Genomic DNA, 21,515 nt, shown 5'->3' with positions numbered 1-21,515 from the left:
GCAGAGGAAAGGATGAGAGGATTCTCCATGTAGCCTGAGAGCTAGGGAGGAAGTTCAGAAATGAGGAGGTGATCCAGCCAGAACACTTGTTCTTTGTGAGGAGATAAGAAATCACGGTGCAGCGTCAACTCTTTGTTTCTTTTCTGACTCCTGTGGAAATATAAAGAGATGAAATTCTGTTTTCTCTGCCTGGTGCAGCACCATATTCCTTATACAATGTGTCTTGTGTTTTCCTTCAAGTAGATGATTGCACTATGAAAAATCTTGGTGTTTAAATCACCATTTCTGGTATTTTGTTTCCTTCTTGTAAACAAGATGTGAAAGCTCAGAGTTAACTTGAGGAGGGGAGGTGTTAGCAAGTTGTTGGCTTTGTGTTTTTTTTTTTTATAGTGATAGCTACAAAATTCTTACACACATCCTGATATGTCTTACAATCTGTAGGTGGCTATCATGGTAAGAGGTTGAATTGTTAATTTTTTTCAGGAGAAGTTGATATAAGTTCTGAGAAGAACTGCTAAAAAAGATGTGGACACCTCTGGTCTTTTTCTGGATTGAGGTGGGAAGGTGGCAATACTTAGTGAACTCAGTGTTAGGAAACTGGCCTCAGGTTTACCATCAGGAAATTTATGGTCTTGGCCCATTTGAGGTGGTCTGTGGTTTGGTTCAGTGTAAGAAGCTGATGGATAGGTTTTGATCCTTTATAGCTGAGCAAATACCAAATTTAACTTCAGGTTGTCCTTGGTCTGAGGAAAAAAACCCAAAGGTGGTGTTTTGTTTTACATGTGGTATTTTGTCAGTCTGTCACCTTAATAGGTGGGATACCCAGGATTAAATTTACCAGTGTACTTGGATTTAAAGGTGGTAATGTTTTATGCTGTTAAAGTATGTACAGTCACCTTGGGCAGAGTTAAAAACTAAGCAAGAAATAAATTTCTTGGGCAGAGTATATATGTTGTGGATGGAAAACAGGTGATTTGGTTTTCTCCACTAGTTCAGTTCTCTCTTCACAAACATGCATCTACTAGAAACTGCTCTGAAAGCATCTCACTTGCTGTGCTGAACAGTCAAGTGGAAAGAAACTATTTGAACAGGGTGATTTGAGAGCTGTAATGTTTAAAATACATACTTATGGATATTAAAATCAGTTACAGATTACATATTCAGAGTCTCTTTGGATCCTTGCTAAAAAATCTCCTCTCCTGATGACTGTTCCCAGAAGTTGTCATTTTACCCATAGGTTCGTAGAAACACCCTTTAAAATGTAGAAAATCGTGTTTGAACATATGCTTTGTGCCCAAACCCATTGCAGAAAATGATGGGTCTACCTTGTTTGAAATGTAAATACATAAGAACCTTTAACAGCTCAGGAACAAACTTTTTAAGACAGAATTTTGGTTTTTATTTCCTCAGGGAGTAGATCAGAAAGCCCTTAGTTCAACAAGTTAATCTCAGTGGTATTTTATAGTGGCTTGAAAGACAAGAAGTAATTTCTGTGGCAAAAATAGTTTCTGTGGAAGGGAGGAAGTAGTGGACTCCACGCTGTTGCTGGTAACTGCTCATTCATCTCTAATAGTATCTTTTCCTGTTTATCAATTATGGTCAAATGAAAAGGAAACAAAAGTATTTGAAATGAAACCGCTTGATTTCACTGCAGTTTTAAGGAGTGAGAGTTCACACAAGTTTTCTGGGGATTGGAGTTGCTCTGAAAAGCAAAACCAAGTCTTAACCCACAGTTTAATCAGTAGATCAGTGCAAGACCACAGATGTTAACACAGAGTGGTAGGGAAGTCTTAAGGTGAGAGGGTGCAGAGTGTTTCATGGGTCATTTAATATTATAAGTGTGCTTGTTCCAATATGCAGATAAACCAGTACTAGCCAGAAAACTGCAGAGATTTAAGTTTGGGTTTCTTAAAAAAAAAAAAGATAGGGTTTTTAAATTGGAAACTGACAGTTTTCACTCCCTCCCTCCTCCACGACTTGCAGACGTTACTAATTTTGTAAAATTTAAAATACCCAAGCTTCTTGTCTTCACCATTAGGGAAAATAATTGTTGCTGACATGTGGAAATAAATGTACTATGAGGAGCAAATACTGTCGCTAGCGTGCTCATGATTCTCATCCATGTCAAAGCTTGTTGCCTCTTTGAGCTGTTCTAAAGGATAATAATTTTTGCTCTTTTGCTTTAAGCAAGCTTCTGCTTTGCAGAGATCTGCTGTGTTAATGTTGCTCAGCACTGGTTGCTTTAAATGACAACTTTAACATGACTTATTTGGTAATTTGCCTAAGCTTAATTAAACAAACCAGAACTTAGGTCAAATCAGAAAGACTGAATTCTGTGGAACCTTTAAAAGCATTCTGTTGAAATAGTACTATGAATATATAGCCTGGTAAGACTGTTCCAGTGGTTGTTTGATATTTACCCATTCTTTTTCTCCTTTCCCTTTCTTCTCCAGTTCCACTCTTATCCTGGGGACCTAGTTTCAATTTTAGTATCTGGTATGTTGAACTTAATGGCATTGACGATCCGGATGTGGTCCAACCGTGCCTCAACTGGTACAGCAAGGTAGGCCTGCGTTTTAGATGCCTGTTTGTTGGGAAATTTGGAGTCTCAGAATCTTGTGAAACTTCTCTTACTGGAATTATGTGACCTTTTTGTTCCTTGAATATCAGCTATTAAAACAACAAATACGCGTAGTTAAAACTCAAACCACATGGCTGAGTTTGACTTTTAAGTGACTATTTCTGAATCGTATCTAGTTGTTCTCTTGAAAAAGGAAAAAAACCTTCCCCCTTCCCCAAAAATTAATCTGAAAACCTCCACTGAAAAAAACCAAGCTCAAACCTCCTAGGTAGACATCCGAACAACAGCACAAAAATAAGGGTCACTGAGTCGAAGGGGAGAGTATTAGTAAAATAATGTTTTTTTTTTTATTGGAAGAGAAATGAATCTTAACAAAATCAGATTTCAATTTCTCCCTCTTCCTGCCTTCTGATTAGTCATTCTTTTATTATCCCTGTCTTTCTGTAGAACTATACATCAGCCTAGAGCCTTTTGAATTACATATGTAGTTGTCACTAGAAGGTATAAAAATGAGCATGTTTTAAAGAGAATCCATGTTGGTGTCTCTTCCTGTTGCAGCTCCTTGCACTTCTGGTGCTTCACTCTTAGTCTTTGAGCTGATGCCACTGGACTATGAGATGCAATCATTTATACCACTTGTCACTTTGATAGACAGAAAGTTCAAGGGTTTCTAAACATTATTTGTATAAGCTATATTTAACAGAGTACAAGAGGTGCCTCTCCTGTGGGAGGGAAGTGCATAGTGACAACAGGAGTTCATTTTGTTGCTGCTTTTTATGCGTAGATCTTCTGGAACAATTCATGAAATTCATATTGTGTTATGGAGAAAACATCCTTCCTGGATGAATAAGGCTGGGTGGTGGAGCATTGTATCTCTGCTTCCAGAAGGAACAACTTAAAAGTAGATAAAGATTGTGCATTGTACTAAGGCTCCCTCATCAGTTTATGGTGTTTCTGGTATGGTAAACCCCTCCCATGTTGTGGCCATGTCTCGTCACACATTTATTCATGGAGCATTTAAAAACAGCACAAAAAGTCCCAGTGGAAGTTGTCTGTAGCTGTTCTATGATTAAAGTGGTATTGTGGTTATTATTCTGCTGATTATTGATGTCCAGTTCCAAAAAGTCCAGTTGACAGAGGCTGCTGATGGTTTCCTGTGCTGCTTTCTGCTGCTTGTGCACACTCTGGTGTTTCCTGTATTTTTGACCAGTTGCTGCAATGGGAAAGCTCTGATATTTATTTATTTTTTTGGTCAGGAGCCATCTGGTGATGATGTGAGCATCTCTTTTGTTCCATCATATCCCATGGAATTGACACTTTTTATGGTCAGCGTGTATGTAGTGACAGCTTCTTCAAGGGGTGCCAGCATTGTTCTTCTTACGCTTAGAAGCCCTAAAGCATCAAGGCAGAGACTTAGTCATGATTGTTTTGGGCTCAGTGAGGATGAGTTGCCAAGTTTTTGGTGATGAGTGCATGTCTCACTGATGATCTCCTCTCTCACAGTTCTGAGAGGCCACTGTTGCCGCATCCATGTAGGAGGGTAGATCTGCTGACCCATATTTGGGGAAAGGCAGAAAGGTTGACCTGTTTCTTCCAGTTCTTTGAGGTGGTGTGACAGTTTTCATGCGTGTTCTTGGAAGTCTCAAAGGCTTTGAAATCTAATAATTCTTCACTTTTTGAGACAGAAAGAAGGTTCTGCACAAAGTTGCTCATCCTATTTTGTTGTATGTTTTAACCAACAAAACCTCCCTTTTCTGAAGGGAGATTTGGAAGTAACAGATGAAGACTAAAAGCAGTAGGGTGCTCTCCTCAGTTCCTTCCCTACTGCTTTCTCTTTGCTGTCCAGCTTAGCCTGGTGTCCCCTGAAATGTTATGCTTTCTACTGAAGAGTGGGCATACTTCAGCAACTAGGAAATGGCAGTTTGTCACTTCTGGTTTTTATCATGAGTACTTAAATATTTCTAATTCTACGAGTCTATTTGACAGTGTTAATATCTTAGTCTCATGCCTTTGTTACGTTTTTAACCATAGGAATTATTTACAGCTTTGATCTGAAGCTATTATTTGGGTTGTCATCTCTTTAAACCTGTATGACAGCACTTTAAAAAGAGCCTTTTATACACTTTTTCTACACCCTTTTCCATCAAAAAGTTTTTACATTTAACTTCTGAAGTACTACTGTGGTGTCACTTAAATGCAAACTTCTGTATTTCATCAAGTGGCCAACTCACATCCAGCAGTTGTTTGATGTTTTATAAGCTGAGTCGATCAGTCCTGAGAGGCTGAGTGGAAATACTCCAACTCTGAATTTTGTCCAGCAGCTAAACTAGAGGCGCTCAAAGTGCAGAAGCTGGTTGTTATTGGTGTGCAGCTATCCTTGTGCTTCCTCTCCCTTTGAGCAACAAAGAATCTAATGTAGGTTTGGCCTTGACTGATGTAGCTGCACGTTTGCTTAAAGACAGTCTCTGAGGTATCCCTTGAGGGGTGGGAAATGAGGGTTTCTTCCAGTTCTGCTGTAAAACTCTGTTTTAGCTTTAATATTCCTTTGCCACAGTCTTGCATTTTTATCAGTACGTGTCCTTGGCCTTTTTCATGTGGGCTGGGAACTGGTTTTCTAAAAATGCATAGTTCTGGCTATTTGCAGCTGTGAAATACTGATGGATTAAGAACTAAAAATACAGCACATGGCCGTGTTTCTTTTTAGCTGCTTCAGTTTGAGATTCTTGCTACAGAACCGTTATTCTGAGAGCTAATTTTTGTTGTATGTTAGTGTTAATTCTAGCTTTTCAGAAAGATCCTCTTAATTTAAATACCATGAACTTCACTACTAGCAGTGGTATCCACTTAGGAGTAAGATTTTTTTATCTTGTCATGTGATCAGTCTTATGCTTAAGTTACATTTGCTTTTCCCCATAGTAGTTGTGTGTTAAAGGAGGAAATTGATTATTTTCTTTAATGTCCTGGAATTTAGGTTTCAAGAGTCTATTTAAAATAAGTGATTCTTCTACTTGGAACTTAAAAATCTGTGTTACATGTATTGTTAGCAGCTTTGAAAACAGAGTGGATGAGCTACAGGCTGTAGCTCTTACACAGAGCTTACTATTCCCTCGTATCTGTGCCTGGATGTTTGACCCAGAGTGGGTTTAGAAAAACCCACCTGTCTCACCCCTTCCCACAGCTGAGTGGGAAATGGGGAGCTTTAGCTCATCTGTAGTATGAAAGCAGGGTTCTGATTCAAGATACGTGGCAGTATTCTTAGGGTAGAACTTTGGTGTGCACGTAAATCCTTGCTTCCCTTGATCTGAAATCCTCGTGATCCCACAGGTTTTGGGGTCAGCCCTGCCTTCACCTTTCTGTTGCAGGAGCAGTGGTCAGCATGAGGACTCCTTTTCTTGTACTGGGTGGTTTTTTTTTTTCCTTCTTCTAGAAAAGCTGTGACCTACTTACTCTTCTAAATTATTTTGTTATATAAGAGTCATACAATCAAATTACGTAATGCTGATAGCAAAGGCTTTTTCCTGCTCTCTACTTCGTGTAGGCCTTGGAACAGCAGGGCCAAGCAGATGGGGGGGGAAAATAATGGTCACTCCAGAGATCTGGGACACTGTGCACTCTTTTCTTGTATGCTTATTAAATTGGATGATACCAAGTTGTATAATTTCTATACTGCTGGAAAGTAAATGCCTGCACAGCTTGTAATGTCTTTCATACAGTGTTCCTCTTTAAGCTCATGAGCAATTTATGTGCAGTGTGTGTAAGAGATCCTGCTGCTGTCTCCAGGCAGGTTCACAGGTAGCTCCCAGCAGTGCTGGTAAAAGAAAAAATCTACATGTCTCATAGGTTTTCTTGTGTTCCAGTAGTACCGTGAACAGGAAGCCATTCGCCTTTGCCTAAAGCATTTTCGTCAGCACAACTACACTGAAGCTTTTGAGTCACTGCAGAAGAAAACCAAGATTGCTCTGGAGCATCCTATGTTGACAGACCTGCATGACAAACTGGTATTGAAAGGAGACTTTGATGCTTGTGAAGAACTGATAGAAAAAGCTGTGAACGGTAAGAGAATCGGAGGGGTCTGGTATGTTCATTTAGAAAAAGCACTGAAATTTTACTGCTTTGGATGTTAATGTACTTAGTAGTAGAATTGGCTGGTTTATGTGGTGATTTGTATCTCATGTGGTGAACTATCAGCTTCTGGAGTTGTATGTGTATGATGAAGGCTAAAAATTCAGTCATGTAATCTCTTATCACTGCTACTTATGGACCCTCTTTCCCCCAGAGATGGCAACGGGGGTGCATGTAAGAGTGGGTAAAAACAAATTCTTCATCTAAGTGGCTGGCAAGCTGAAGGTGGGCATAACTGTCAGAAAAGTCACTGGAGTGGTGAGTGGGGAGGAGTGAAACTTGTGAGTTCTGAGCAGTGATCTGTGTCATCATTTCTCGTTAGAGCTCACCACCTAGTTGGTGTTTCAGGAGAAGTTCTCAACCGCATTTGAATGAGAATGTCTTTGCCTGTGTGGAAAATGGTCCTTGGAGAGTGGTGCAGAACAAGACATGGTGACTGGAGGCAGAGGCTGTCTCCCCTTGCAGAGCAGGATGTTGGCAGCTGCCTTCATTGCAATTACTATTAATTTTCTAGTTGGAAACTTCTGCCTCCGAAACACTGCATGTAAATAGCTCTTACCTGCTAAAATGAGAGAGATGTGCTCTCTGTTGATAGCCCAATTCTTCCTGTATCCCATTCTGTTGCAGTGAAGTGTCTCACGAGGACCAGTGCAGTGGTTTTGGACCAGTCTTATCAACAGGGACTCTTGGTTGTGAGCATAGTGCTTGTGACTACCTTCAGTCACTCTTTGTGGGGAACTTGTACTGGCATAAAAAGAGAATCTTGTGTCTGATGTCAGTAGTTAGGGGCGTAGTGGACTTGATTTCATGGATGTTTGGTGCTGTAGTTTTGTATTTTTATTTTGAATCCTGGGCTAACCAGCCATTTCATAATAGCTTTTAGATAGATGCCAGCCTACCTGCTTACTTCCATCACTGTGGTTGGTACCACTAAACCTGTGAGTGGGTCCCTGGATATTATAGAAACAATAGCTTTAATTTTTAAGTTTGTCTTCAATGAAAACCCACCATTTTCTTGTGAATAAGCAGTTCAACTCTGCACAGTGTTAGGGCGCTTATTGCAACAGGTCTTCAAAAACTGCACTAAATAGCTTTCTGTGGGTTTTGGGTCAAGGTTTCTCAACTATATAGATAGAACAGCTGAGCTCTGCCCTGCACTGAGCTCCCAGAGCATCTATTGAGAGTTCAGACTGAGAACTGCCAATGTACGCACTCGCCCTCCTGAGCATTGCCTGTCCTCCTGAGCGTTGCCTGCCCTCCTGAGGCAATGTAACGTTGTTGGCTGGGATGGAAGCGTGAACAGCTTCCTGCAATGCAGGGGCATTTTGCAACCAGCAGCTTCCTCTGGAATCTTCAGGGCAGGGGAGGGTTGCAGGATGAGAAAGCAGTAGAGAGCTGTGACTGGCTTTTGCTGTCTTTGCAGTGTTTCTCAAAGGCACAAGTGCCTGGGAGAGCTGATGAGCCCACTGATACGAGGCAGGATGTGCTGAGAGCCAGAGAGGTGCTATATGCCAGTGGTGAAGATTTTGCCAATGCATCAGTTTGCTGCCTTGGCTGTGGTTTAGACTTGTCAGTGGCTAGAGGCCGTCCTCTTTCCACTTCATTGCAGGCTGTAGTAGGAACTATTTCTTCAGTGGAATTTACGTAGAGGTCTAGAATGTGCTGAGTAAGTTCTTTCAAAAATTGACTTTTTCTTGGGCACTAATGAAGGGAATGCTTGTGGCATCATTTTTTGAGCTGTATATGATTTCCTTTACTACTGAATATTTATCATGCTGTATTTACTCTATCCAGCAGTTTTCCCCTAGGACTTGAGCTGAGGTGGTGCTTCTGTTCCCCCTTGTATGTTGAGAGTGGGGTTCCTGTCTGCAGTGCTCAGCTTTTCCAGCTGTGGGAGTACTGACAAAGGACTTGCCTAGTAAAAAATTGGATGTCTTGCCCATTTGTCAGACAGCACAATACACTTGTTTCTTTTCAGATTGTTTGGGAATAATCCTGCTTCCATGGTTCTTGTAATTGTGTCCCTTTTTAGAGGCTGGGCTCCCCAGCATCACTTAAACTAGAGATATATGCTGTAGCTTGTTTCTTCAGTACTTTATTTGTTCCAGCAAATACAGAAGCAAATGTTTCTAGTAACAGGCAGGTGTAAAGTAGCTTAGCAGGAGAAGCTTCAAGTAGCATCAGTAGGTTTTGTCTCCACTTCTGAGGGACAGAATAATAAGCATGAGGATGTTTATATTGGTTCCTTTTAATCCAGCACCTGGCTAGCTGAAGTTAAATGTCAGTGTGCGTGTCTCCCATTGCTCTATTGCTCATCCTTAATGATTTTGCTTGTCTTTGAATGTATTAACCTTCCCTCATCCTGCAATTCTTTATGCTGTCTTTATTTTTTGTACTGATTTAAAGCTTTGCTGCCTCCCAGAACCCTTCAGAGAGAAGTGTCTCAGTGTCTCTGTCCCAAGACTCTGAGGCTGTATCCTGTATATGCTTTAAGCTCTACAACTAAGACTTGTGAGTCAAATCCTGCCCTTACTCAGGACAGTGTGTCCCCTTGCCCCTCACTTGTTGCCACTGGTGTGTGTGCTGTCACGTGGCAAATCAGATCAGGAAGCTGATGTGGCTACGATGTGGGAGAGAATAGGACAACCCTCTCCTGGTAGCCATAAAAAACCCTGAAACTGCAGCTGAATAGTTTGGGTGGAGTTGTATGAGATGACAAGTGAAATGGAGATTCTGAATGCAGCTGATATTTAACAGCTGGATCTTTCTCCTTGGTAGGAAGGGAATAGATGTTTTTGCCTTCAACACATTCTCCCATAGTATGACTACCATCAGCTCCCTGTGGTCCTTCAGTTACCTGTCCTTAGCGGGTCCTGCATCTCTCTGAAGCTCCTCTGGTTGGAAGAGGCTCGTTAGCACCCAGCATTTTACCATTTTACTTTCTTACCAGTTTTGTTGTGAAGTCTCCATAGCTTGCTGCTTAGTCTCTAAGGTGTGGGTGTTCTTACACTGTACTCCTCTCTGCTGCATTGTTTTTCCACATAAAAGCAGATTAACTTCAGTCCCATGTATGGTCTGTGTGGTGTAGTTGAAGTGTAGAGTTAATTGAGATACACAGATCCTTAAATTATCCCTGAAATTGTTCAAAGAGCAAACTGTTCTGTAACAGGCTGGACATGAATATGTGAACTTCTGACCTCTTGCTGATCTGAGAGTTCATTGCCTTAAAGGAACAAACAGGATTGCAGTGAGGGTGACAGCAATCCTGCACGCTCAGTTCAGCCTAAAATGTCTTCTGGAGAGGCTAAAATTTGCAGCAGTAGGTATTTCAGAAGTGAAACGCGTTGCATCTCTTGCAGGCTATTTCCATAGGCTTAGTCATGTAGAAAAAGAGTAGGTGGTCAAGAATTAGCTCTAGCAGAGCTAAACTCTTGTTCTTTTGCATTGCTAATGATGAACGCTGTCTTCCACCTCACATCACCAGATGATTTCTTTTGAGAGCTGGGTGGCAGGCAGCCACACTTTTCCCGCAGATTCTTTTGACTTGTGCATTACACTTAGAAAATGGGCAAATGGAAACTCTGGCAGCTGCCTGACTTCCTCTCAAAAATAAAAGGTTCCCAAAATCTCAGCTGGTTCACAGACTTGGTTCAAATGCTTCACATTTGGATTCATTCCTATAGCTTTCAGATGGCCTATATTATTGAAGGGGGGAAAAAAAATCTGCTTAATATTCCTACAGAGAGCATGCTGAGTGCACATTACTTACTTGAACTGTTTGCAACTACTGTAGACGTAGAAAGCTGCTTGAAATGGAACAGAGATCTGCTAGTTTCATATTAGTATTCTGGGGGCTGAGGTGTTCCTTCTGGCAGTTCCCATGTCAGTAGGTGATATGTGTTTATCTGTTGACAAGTCAGCCCCGTACGACAAACAAGATGTTGTGATGCACAGCCAGCAGGCTTGAATGTCTCAGGATGCACAGGAACGCTTGTGTCCTCCTAGAAGCTCTAGACAGACACATATACCTTAATTTCACCTTAAAATATGCTTGGATTCTGTTCTGAGAAAGTATGGATGCTGGCTTGCTGCTCCTGTAGTATTGGGATATGAGGAGGGGAGAGGCTTGCTAGAGATCCAAACCCTGTGGCAAGTGAATAGTAGGGCTTGCTTAGAAGAAAGCGTATCTTGCCAGGCAGATATGCAAACCTTGTATCCTGTTTCATTTTTCCTAAGAAGGAAATGTAAGAGGATATTACAGCTTTGAGGCTGGGAAAATTCACATTTCCTTGTTGCTTCTAGGAAACCTGCTTTGGTGGGGGGTTGGACTCAATGATCTCTTGAGGTCCCTTCCAACCCCTATGATTCTGTGGTTCAGCATCTTGAGTGAGTTGTGGAATAATGGCTGGATTTTGATCTAGTGTCGTCTTTCTTGTCTGCTTCAGCTCTTCTTTAGAGGCATTTTTGTCACTACCAAACCCTCGATCTGTTTAGATGTTTTGTGTAGGGTTTTTTTTTTGGTTCAAGAAACATCTTAAAAACCCCCTGAAAACCCAGCACACAGAAATTGACGGGCTAAAGGCAGCTCTGAAGTTTTTTTTCCCAGCTGTTGACAGTGAAATGGGTAGATTTTAGTAATTCTGTACAGAGACCCTAGCAGAACTTTTACTTGTTCCTGTTTGGCTTCAGCAAGTTAAATATTTTTGTCCACAATGTTTGTCCTGATCCTTTCTAGGTAACCAGTAATTGGCTGGCAAAATAAAGGCTTAGGTTATCAGGGAGGTAGAATTTACTAAGCTGTAGCCACTTCAGCCGCTGTGAACTTCATGTTGTTACATCCAAAATGCGTCACGGCTTGAAAATAGTACAAAATAAAGGTATCTGTTTTGGCTGGGATTTTAGAGTGTAAGCATGGATGTTGAAATGAGCCCTCAGGACTGAAGGAAAAGATTTCCTTTAGAAATTGGAACTTAACACTTTCTTTTTTTCTATAGGAGCCTTGAAATTTATTTTAAACTACTGATTCATTGGGAACAGCTGACAAATCTGAGCAGGCCTAGAGCTGATCTTCAGTGCCTCACAGAAGCTTTGGAGACCTTTTGGTCAGCAAGTACTATCCTGGCAAGAAACATAAGGAGTGCTCTAGAATAGGTCTGGCATTGAGTACAGAATCCACCTAGAAATCCTCCTCTTTAATTTTATTTTTTTTTCCCTGGTGGTGTCAGACAGGTGGTGATTCAGCTTCCAAAACAAGCTGCTGCTGGTTTGCAGTGCAAGTAGAATGAATGTGGAACTGCTCCCAGCAGAAAGAAACATTTCTGGGAAGCAAGCTGGAGTATTTCCAAACCAATGTCCCATGGAAGACAAGAAGCATTATTAAAAGAGGCTGAAGGAACAGTAGGGGAGAAGTGTCATATCTTTGACAAGTGCAGCCTGTGGGTGTTGAGCATAGGAGAGAGGTTAAATCACCCTTTCAGATCATATGTGGTGTAATTCATCTCTTGAGCTATTTATGCCCAATTATCTATTGGCTGCCGTAGGGATAAATATGGTTTTGCGTTCTGTTTTGAAGACCGAGCGCTCTAACCATCACCCAAAGGCTGGCTTTCTGTCTAGGTTTGTGGCTAGAAAGATCTGTCTGAGTCAGTATGGGCTTTCTTACAGTGCTTGCATTTGTTCTGTTGCAAGTTGGCTTTTCTGAATCAGAATTCATGAAACCTAAAGTTCTAAAGCCTCTCGTGTTAGCTTTATAAATGCTGAAGAAGTGGGAGTTAGGAACTTCAGTATTAAAACCAAAACAAACCACTTCTTTACCTAATGCTGAGCAAACTTCTGGCTTTCCTCAATTACCTAATGCTAGGAAGGAGCTGATGTTTTTGGCTGTAAGACAGGTGAAAGTAAGATCTGCCCTGCCTTCACAGAGGATTTAATTAGAAAAACTTGCAGAAGTTGAAAGCAGGTGGGTTTTTTTTTTGAATTTTAAGACCAAATTCAGCACCTTTCAGGATCTCTCAAGTGCCCTTATTTTCCTAGCAGATGGTCTCTAAATAGAGAGGTCATCTTCTCTCAGGAAGTACTTACTGCCTTAATTAAAATCTGGATTTCAGTCGTGGCAAACTCCAGGATTGCAGGAAATGCTTCAGAATATTCTTTGAATGCTATGTCATGCTTAAGAAAGATTTAATTTTTTTTTACCTTTTTGTAAATAAATAAGGATGCATGCCATTAGGACTTTTTTCTATCTGTATGCCTACCAAGGGATTTTCTATAAATAAATGGAGGCTCATAATCTGCTAAATTCTTACCTCAAAGTCACAGTTTCTAGGGTCTCAAGAACTAAAAAGTGTTAGGTGTGATTTATTAATTGCATTTTTCCTTTCTCTGCTGGGGAATGTGGAACTGATTCCTGAGGAAGTTTGCCAGGTACCATCCTACCAGAGAGGATCACTGTTGGGTATTATGTGATTGAGGACCCCTGAATGCATCCTACACCTAAGTGGCATATGTGCAGCGTGGTGTTTCAGTACCAAACCATGCAAATCTCTCATTCGAGTCCTCAGTCAGCCTGTGGCTGTTATCACTGTGCTAGTGGTGTAAAATTGGGTGTCTGAACTCCCATTTTTATTTTAGGCAATGTATAAATGTGGAACAAATGCTTGTTGTGAAGGACTTGTGTCTTGAGATGGTGGAGTGATGATGGGTAGGATGTAGCCAGGTTAGCAGATGTCATGGGGTTGGCCATAAGCAGTCTTAAGAGTTTGTGGTGCCTGCAGAAGGTGAGAATAGATTGAGGTGGGTTTTTTTTTAGAGGACGTATTTGGAGAGCAATGAGTTCCTCAAACACTTGCTAAGCCCTACCCAGACTGCAGAGCAGTCCCAAGGAGCATGGGTGTTAGGAATCTCCTTTTCCCCCCCCAAAAAAGTGTGATAGGCCAGTAATGTGATGAGAATTAGGAACTGACCTCCAGGTGCCAAAGAGATGAAATACAGTAGGTGTACAAGGCACAAGGGGAGCTTGGATGCAGTGCTGGCATTAAAGCTACTTACAGAAATGCTGGAGTTGGCATATCTGGCCAGTGACCTCATACATCTTCTGTTTCTCTTCTTGCTTAACTCTCTGAAGAGAATGTAAACTATTGTTTTTCATCCAGTGCTTCCTTGTCCCATATTGTAGCATTTAAACAATCTGCTTTTCTTCCCTTCTCTTCTTAGATGAAGCTCCAGAGATGCTGCCTGACCTAGTTTTAACTTAATGTGTACTAAAATGGTTGAGTTTTACATGCACTAGCAACTTTCCTTTTGCTTAAATAAGGGGGAGGGATTCAATTCTTAATTAAATACACCACACTGGAGGTTTAAACAATTGGCATGACCTGCCAGGCAAACTGGATAATTCTTGATTGATCTAGTAATGAGTATTCTTTTTATTTTAGTGCTTACACATTTAGCTCATTAACAAGTTTAACAAACTAACTGACATATATAGAGAATTTACTTAAAATGAAGGCTTTGGAGTAGCACACTGGATTGAGTTTGGCTGAAGTTACCTGCATTAAGAGTAATTTTGCTATAATGGGAGTATAAGCATTTTATAGGGCAATGTTTTTGTTTTGCAGATGGCTTATTCAATCAGTATATCAGTCAACAAGAGTACAAGCCTCGCTGGGGGCAGATCATCCCTAAAAGCACCAAAGGTAAGAATATTTCTTACAATATAAAGCGTGTCTTGCCAGTTCTGTCTTGTTCCTTTGGGGATATTGAGCAAGGAAGTGATGCAAGAAAGCTGCCTCTGGGACAGTGGTTCTAGGGATTGGTTTTGTGTATTTGCCTGAAAAGTCAGGGAAACACAATCATATAATCATATATAATGGTCTGAGTTGGAAGGGACCCCAAGGATCACAGAGTTCCAACCCCCTGACACAGGCAGGGCCACCAACCTCCAGGCCTGGAGCTACACAAGGTTGCCCAGGGCCCCATCCAACCTGGCCTTGAACACCCCCAGGGACGGGGCATCCACCACCTCTCTGGGCAGCCTGTTCCAGCCCCTCACCACTCCCTCTGTAAAAAACTTCCCCCTAATTTAAACCTTCCTTCCTTTAGCTTCAATCCATTCCCCCTTGTCCTGCCGTTGTCTGCCCTTTTTAAAAGTTGATTCTCCTCCTGCTTCTCTGCTCCCTTCAATCTGGTTTCTTGTTGAGTAAGGAACACCACAGCAGCACTAGCTGTAACTTCAGAGTAGCTACTCAGTTCAGAAATGAATCTTAGAACATAGGATAAACATAAGAGCAGTTATCTGTATGACTGGATTTAATGCATGGAGTCAATATAAATGTACAGCAAAGAGTGGCAAATAAATGCATTACCTTAACAGGGAGCATTTGAAATTTGAGCTGTGTCTTTTGAAGTCTTGGTGTGTTACACAGTAAATCTAAACCGTGGGATCTTTTTCCATCGCTTTCTGCCTTGAGAGGAGAATTGTAGTGGCAGCTTTGACGACAGAGTACAAAAATCACTGTCATACAGCAAAAGTAGGATTCAAGGTGACAGTTTCCAAATGTGGAGCACTGTACCCAAATCTCTTGGGGAGGGTTATCTATGAATATGAGCGGATTTCTCTTCCAGCAGAACACAGGTTATCTTTCTAAGGTTGCTTCCCATAATGACACTTGTCCTGAATGCTTGAGATATCTGAAGCCATTAGAAAGCTGCCTTAATTGGACAGTTGGGATTCCCTTATATACGGAATTGATGCAAATCCAGCTGTGCTGTATCTGTGCTGTTACCTCTTTGCTTGTGTCCCATGGGTACCTTGCTGTCATTTGAGTGTATGTTCTCACTCCTCAGCCTTCAGGCAGCTCTCAGGTGGGGAGAGATAGAAAGGAGCAAAAGGTTGTTTCTGTCCTCACCACTGAAGAGCTGCAAAGATAACTCAGACCTCATTTATGTGGACCAGTGTATGTTGGGAGCTCTCAAGCTCCTTTCCAAGGCTCTCAGAGTTGTGGTTAAGAGCACTGTATTTGTTTGAGCTGTCTGTACTGTCAGGCGCCAGGTAAGTCAGTGTAAAACCCAGTGGGGTTTTATAATGCATGAAAGAATACTACCTGGAAACAAAAGTAAGTTTAAAGAATAGTGACTAAGTTGCTCTGCTTCCATGTGGTGTTTAGGCCATATGTGAGGATATATCTATATTTGGTTTAAAAATTATGTAAAGGAAATCTCTCCCTTCCCCCCCTTTTTAAAGGTGACGGGGAAGACAGCCGGCCGGGGATGAGAGGTGGCCATCAGATGGTTATAGATGTTCAGACAGGTGAGTAGCTGCTGAATTTCTTAACTAACTTAATTATTTAATCAGATAATTTTTTAAATAAATATGTAAATGGGTTTTTTTCAGAGTCTATCTTCAGATTTTGAGGAAAAAAAAAAGCATTTTCTAATAGTTACTTTAATTATTCAACTTTCTGTCTGGAACTATAAGTGCCATTCCCACCCCCCTTCTTCCCTGTTCGTTCTCTGTTATGCCTTAGTCGTTGCCTTGTCTTAACTAAGAAACCTAGAACAATTGGTTTTAATTTTTTGTCCCTCCTACCTTCTTAGAGCAGGAGCTTAAGAGAAGAGAAATTGGGGATGATCGTTTCCCTTATCTGCTGCATACCACGCTCTTTGGAATAGTGCTTAAGCAATAGACCTGATGTTTTGAAACATTCCTTGTATTTTGGTTGGGGTGGTTTCTCATTTCCACAGTGTGCAAGAAAGTGCTGTTAAATATAATTTGTTAGACATTTTTTTACAAAAATGTTTCCTGTAGCAGTTTAAATAATGGTTCAGCCTCTGTTTTTAAGAGGCTGCAGAGAAAAGAAAGGCGGAGGGAATAGAAGTAAAGGTTCCGGTGATTGTTGTTCTCTATAATTTTCTATATCTTTGTCTTTTGCTTTTATTTAATCAGATTTCTGTGGTATGTCATTCCTTACTAAAATAAAGAATGCATCTGCCTGCCTCTTTGCTAAGTGAATGTTTTTTATGAGGAAAAGGGATTGGTCTTAGAAAAGGAGAAACGAGATGGGCATGTGAGTATCAGAGATATAGGGGTGGCACTGAGGGACTTGGCAAAAAAATCACCATGGCTGTATCTGTTGTGGTCATATGGACAGAGACCAGAGCATGTGACAGGATAGTACCTTCAGGAGTAATTTGCTAAGTCATAGTGAACAAGCGAAAATGCAGCAGTAGCTGCAGCCCTTGGCTTTTATTCAGAGTGTATTACTGCTCCAGAGGAAGCACTCGAATTATTTTGTATATGAAAGCAAACCTCTTTTTTTTTTTTTTAAGTCAGGGAGGTTTGTGTTTCGTTAGGATAAAAGGCTGCTGAGGATCGCTGGTTTGCCCTCAGAAGCAGCTGTGCACGCTCCCTAGTGGCCTCGGTGGATAAGGAGACAGCAGCTCTTTAACTGGACGAAACGTGAGCCTTGTCAAACTTGGACAGGATAGCCCTTTAGACCTCCTGAAAGTCATATGTTCATAGCAGTGTGAGGCTTGTTTCAGTTTCGGTTGGTTTTCTTAAGTCCCAGTAAGTGTCTCGACCCTTCCTTTGATACGAGTTTTCACTCTGCTTTTACAAGGCAGTAAAAAGCATCTGTATCATTTCTTCATAGAACTAGAGAATAATCTCCTGAGTTGGCAGGGACCCATAAGGACCACCATGTCCAACTCCTGGCTCCATGCAGGGGCAGCCAAGTCAGAACATGGGACTGAGGGTGTTGTCCAGACGCTTCTTGACCTCAGCCCAGCTTGGGCCTGTGACCACTTCCCTGGGGAGCCTGTTCCAGTGCCTGACCACGCTCTCAGTGAAGAACCTTTAATTGCAGGAAATGGGCTGGAGAGCACAGAGATGGAATCCCAGTGTGGGAGAACTGGATCTCAGAATCACTAGGTTGGAAAAGATTTTTGAGATTGAGTCCAACTGTCCCTTTCCTCTACTAAAACATATCTCTGAGCACCTCATCTACCTGTCTTTTAAATACATCCAGGGATGGTGACTCAACCCCCTCCCTGGGCAGCCTTTTCCAATGGCTGATAATCTTTTCAGTGAAGAAATTTTTCCTAATGTCTAATCAGACCCTGTCCTGGGGCAGCTTGAACCCATTCCCCTTGTCCTATCAACTCTCACTTGGGTGAAGGCCCACCTCTCTACACCCTCCTGTCAGGTAATTGTAGGCAGTGATGTGGTCCCCCTCAGCCTCCTTTTCTCCAGGTTAAACAATCCCAACTCCCTCAGCCACTTCTTTTAAGGTTTGCTTTCCAGCCTCTTCACCAGCCTGGTTGCCTTTCTCTGGATGCACTTTAGGACCTCGATGTCCTTCTTGTTAGTGAGGGGCCCAGAACTGGACACAGCACTTGAGGTGCAACCTCATCAATGCGGAATACGGAGGCACAGTCACCTCCCTGGGTTTCCTGACCATGCTATTTTTGATACAAGCCAGGATGCTGTTGGCCTTCTTGGCCACCTGAGCACACTGCTGGCTCATGTTTAGTTGACAGTCAACCTGAGTTGACTGAGTGACATCTCACTCTTATGCTAATGGTGGTGGGATAGTGTCAGAAACTGTCTCTGGGATATTTGGGAAGTTGTCCTTAGTTTTGCTTTCAGGCCCATTGAAGCTTGTAAAAGGCTAAATGTCCTTGAGAGCTTCATCTTTGCCACTTAACTTGGCTCCTGAATGGGCTGGGGATAGTTCTTAAAACCAGTTATTGCTGATTACTCCAGTTTTCCTGTTGAATATAGGTAGTGTTTAATGACACCGTGGGAACCTAGCCAGTTAAGTCAGGATGTGCATTACAGACAGGAGCTGTAAAGTTCCCTGGCTAACCTTGAGCAAACCTGGTGTTAATGGAAAAAGGAGCAGCGATGTACTCTTTCCTTCAAACACATCCTCCCTTCCTTACCCACACACTTGTTGAGTTACTTTTTTTCAGAAGTCTTTGGCAACGGAAGGAAAATAAACTCACTTTGTACCCCTCATTAGAGGGGTAAGGTCCATTTCAAACACTAATATTTTCTTCAACTTTGATCTTTTGGAAATGAAATGAAACACCAAAAATCATACATAGAAGGAAGTTTGATGTTTTGTATCACATAGATGTTGGAAGCAAATTATAATCTCTGGTGTCCAGACCTGCTGTAGCTATAATTGAACTAGAAATGGTTCTGCTTTTTGATTAGCTTCAAGGAAATACAAACCAGTTATTACTGATGAAAAAATACAAGTTTATTTTTAATAAGGTTTGCAGTAGGACTGAGCCTACTGGATGTGTGTGTTTGTGTGTGTTAGTGATAGGATAGAGGATACGGGTTGGTAAGTAGTTGAGCTGGATCTCAAGTTACTGATAGTGGCAATGTTGAGTCACTGAGACTCTGTTTATGCTCAGATTTTCAGGTATGATATAGTTTAACTTGGTCTAAATGGCTTTTTAGCATGTTTTATCTTCCAGTTAGGGTAGGCTGAAAGTAACTGAAAGAGTAATTCTGGCATCTCTGCTGGGAGGTAATAACTTGTGCTGTAGCTCATTCCTATCTGATGTTCATGCTCTTAATACCTGCTGCAGCTGTCTCAGAGTAGGAGCAGCACTCTTTGTGCTTTGAAAAAATCATCAAGCAGTTTGAAATGAAGGTGCAGGTGTTGTGGCATAGAGCACTGAGAATGCAGCCTGATACCTTCCTAGATAAAATATAAATTGGGAGTTACTGATCCTCGCAGTGTTTTCACTGCTTTTAATCATATTAACTCTCAGACTGGAATGACTCTGGATGGCAGAATTAGGAAGGTGGTTTTGGTACGTTTACTAAGAGGCATTCCTGGTTGTAGTTGGAAACCACTGTTATGTACTTTAAAACTGTAGACAGTGAATGAAAGGAGAAGGCTTATGTTAGTTTTGCTTTTTCCTGCAAGGTGTGTGTCTGACATAGCTCCTCATAGGGCAGGCTCTGGAGTTTTCTGCGCTTCCCTTCATGGAAGGAGAAATATTTGGGTAATCACAACACAGGAGCATCGATTTAAGCCAAAAGTATCCCAAAACCACCAAAAGTGGAGAAATAAAAAAAACCCAGGAGGACAGAAGACCGTACTGTGTTAAGTGTGCTGAACGTCAGTGATGAGAAGTTCTACTGCTGTTTGTGCAGACCCTGGTGAAATGTTCAAGCAGTAATACCCAGGCTTGTGCATAGTACTGTGTTCCCAGATGCCTTAAGCCCTACTGCAATTTTGGATAAGGATGTGGGCAGCTAGCACTGGTACCTTGATTAACGTGACTTTGATTATATCCTCTCAGGCCTTTTTATAAATTGAGATACAGCAAGCATTTCAAAATACCAGTGCTTATTCTGGAAGAAAGTGGGAATGGATAAATGGATTGCCAAATTCAAGTTTTAAGGAATAGCTTTGGGAGGATTAGGTGTACTGTGTTTGAGAGACTTGGTTTGTAATTCCATGGTTAAGGTGGAATTGATCTCTGCTCATGTAGGGCAGAGGCAGTTGTACGTGAACAGCAGTGTAGTCCATAAAGCCATATAATTTATTTGGTAACAGAATTATAGACTATTTTTTTTTTGATAGAATGATTTCTGTGTAATCTTTTTGTTGAACTGTTCAGCTATTATTTCATTTGGATAAAGCCTTCTGAATTGTTCTGATGAGCCTGTTTTAGAAATAATAGCTAAGCAACGAGGATGATTTTTTGTGTGTGCAGTTCTCTTCTCTTTGGCAAATGAAACATTTTTGGAAGGAAAATATTAGTGAACGGTCTTTATTGATGCATTACCTCTGTTTGCTCACTGAAGTGAAACTACTCTGTAATTCTGGTTGTGCATTGTTTTACTTTCCCTTTTGTAAGAACAAGTTCTGCTTTGTTCTATTAAATAAGTGAGAACAAATCTGTAGGTTGGGAAGAGTGGGAGACTCAGAGTGGTGGGCATGGTGGGCCATAGTAGATGTGGGTAACACAGTGGAAATGGTGAGTCTATCTCAAAAGCAGCATGGGAAAGTGAAAAAGATGAAGTGAGAGCAGCAGACATGAAGGATGCTGTTTTGCCTGAGGAAAACATTGCTATCCATAAGATATTTAAAGACAGGACTTGTGTACAAGATGAAGAGATCTCTGAAACAAAACACAGATGGCTTCTAAGCTCTGAAACACAAACAGCTGCTGAATCCTGGAGGTTATTCAACTTCACAGTGCTTTTGCATTTGAGAAGACGACTGTATGCCTACCCAGACCAGCCCTAGCCTGACAAAACTTACAGCCAGCCACCATCTACACTGAGCTGGGATTTGGAAACTGAGTGGTGTGATGCTTTATAGTTGTGCTCTTAGCACTCCTTGTGAAGTGGACAATGCTGCTTGCAGAGAACTAGATTATGGTAACTACATCCTCTTGTAGAAGGCTTTTGAGGTATCTTACGCCTGGAATTTTTACTTCTGAGATGGGTCCTTTTTAGTTCCAGGGACACTGATTTTCATATAACCCCTCAGCAAGTTTGGGCTGCTGATTGATGAAGTAGAGAATAGGGCTTTGAGTCAGAGGGCCCTCGTGTGAGGCTCAGCCAAGAGAAACAGAGTCCTGAATCTGGGATGTTACAGCTGTGTGCAGCATATAGGCTGGGACTGACAGCATGGCAAGAAGATTTGCAAGGTGGGAGACAGTTGGCTGTGGGTCAGGAATGTGTCCCAGTGGTGATGAAATCCCAGCTTCCTGCTAGGCTGAATTAGCAGAAGTACAACCATCAGGTTAAGGGGGGTAATGATGTCCCTGTGTTTGTTGT

General features: G+C 41.5%; 1 protein-coding gene across 2 annotated transcripts in view; it reads left to right on the top strand.

Annotated features, from left to right (window-relative positions):
• Positions 1–21,515, top strand: part of MKLN1 (muskelin 1) — a 102,556-nt gene that overhangs the window by 27,807 nt on the left and 53,234 nt on the right. For both annotated transcript variants that reach the window (XM_084270143.1, XM_084270144.1), the window contains 4 exons: positions 2,454–2,563; positions 6,442–6,634; positions 14,320–14,397; positions 15,945–16,010. In XM_084270143.1, the coding sequence (XP_084126269.1) occupies positions 2,454–2,563; positions 6,442–6,634; positions 14,320–14,397; positions 15,945–16,010 (447 nt within the window). The remainder of the gene's footprint in view (positions 1–2,453; positions 2,564–6,441; positions 6,635–14,319; positions 14,398–15,944; positions 16,011–21,515) is intronic.

Source organism: Gallinula chloropus, assembly GCF_964237585.1.
Source record: "Gallinula chloropus genome assembly, chromosome: 1".
NCBI classification, from domain to species: Eukaryota; Metazoa; Chordata; class Aves; order Gruiformes; family Rallidae; genus Gallinula; species Gallinula chloropus.
This window is presented reverse-complemented; position numbering and strand designations above follow the sequence as displayed.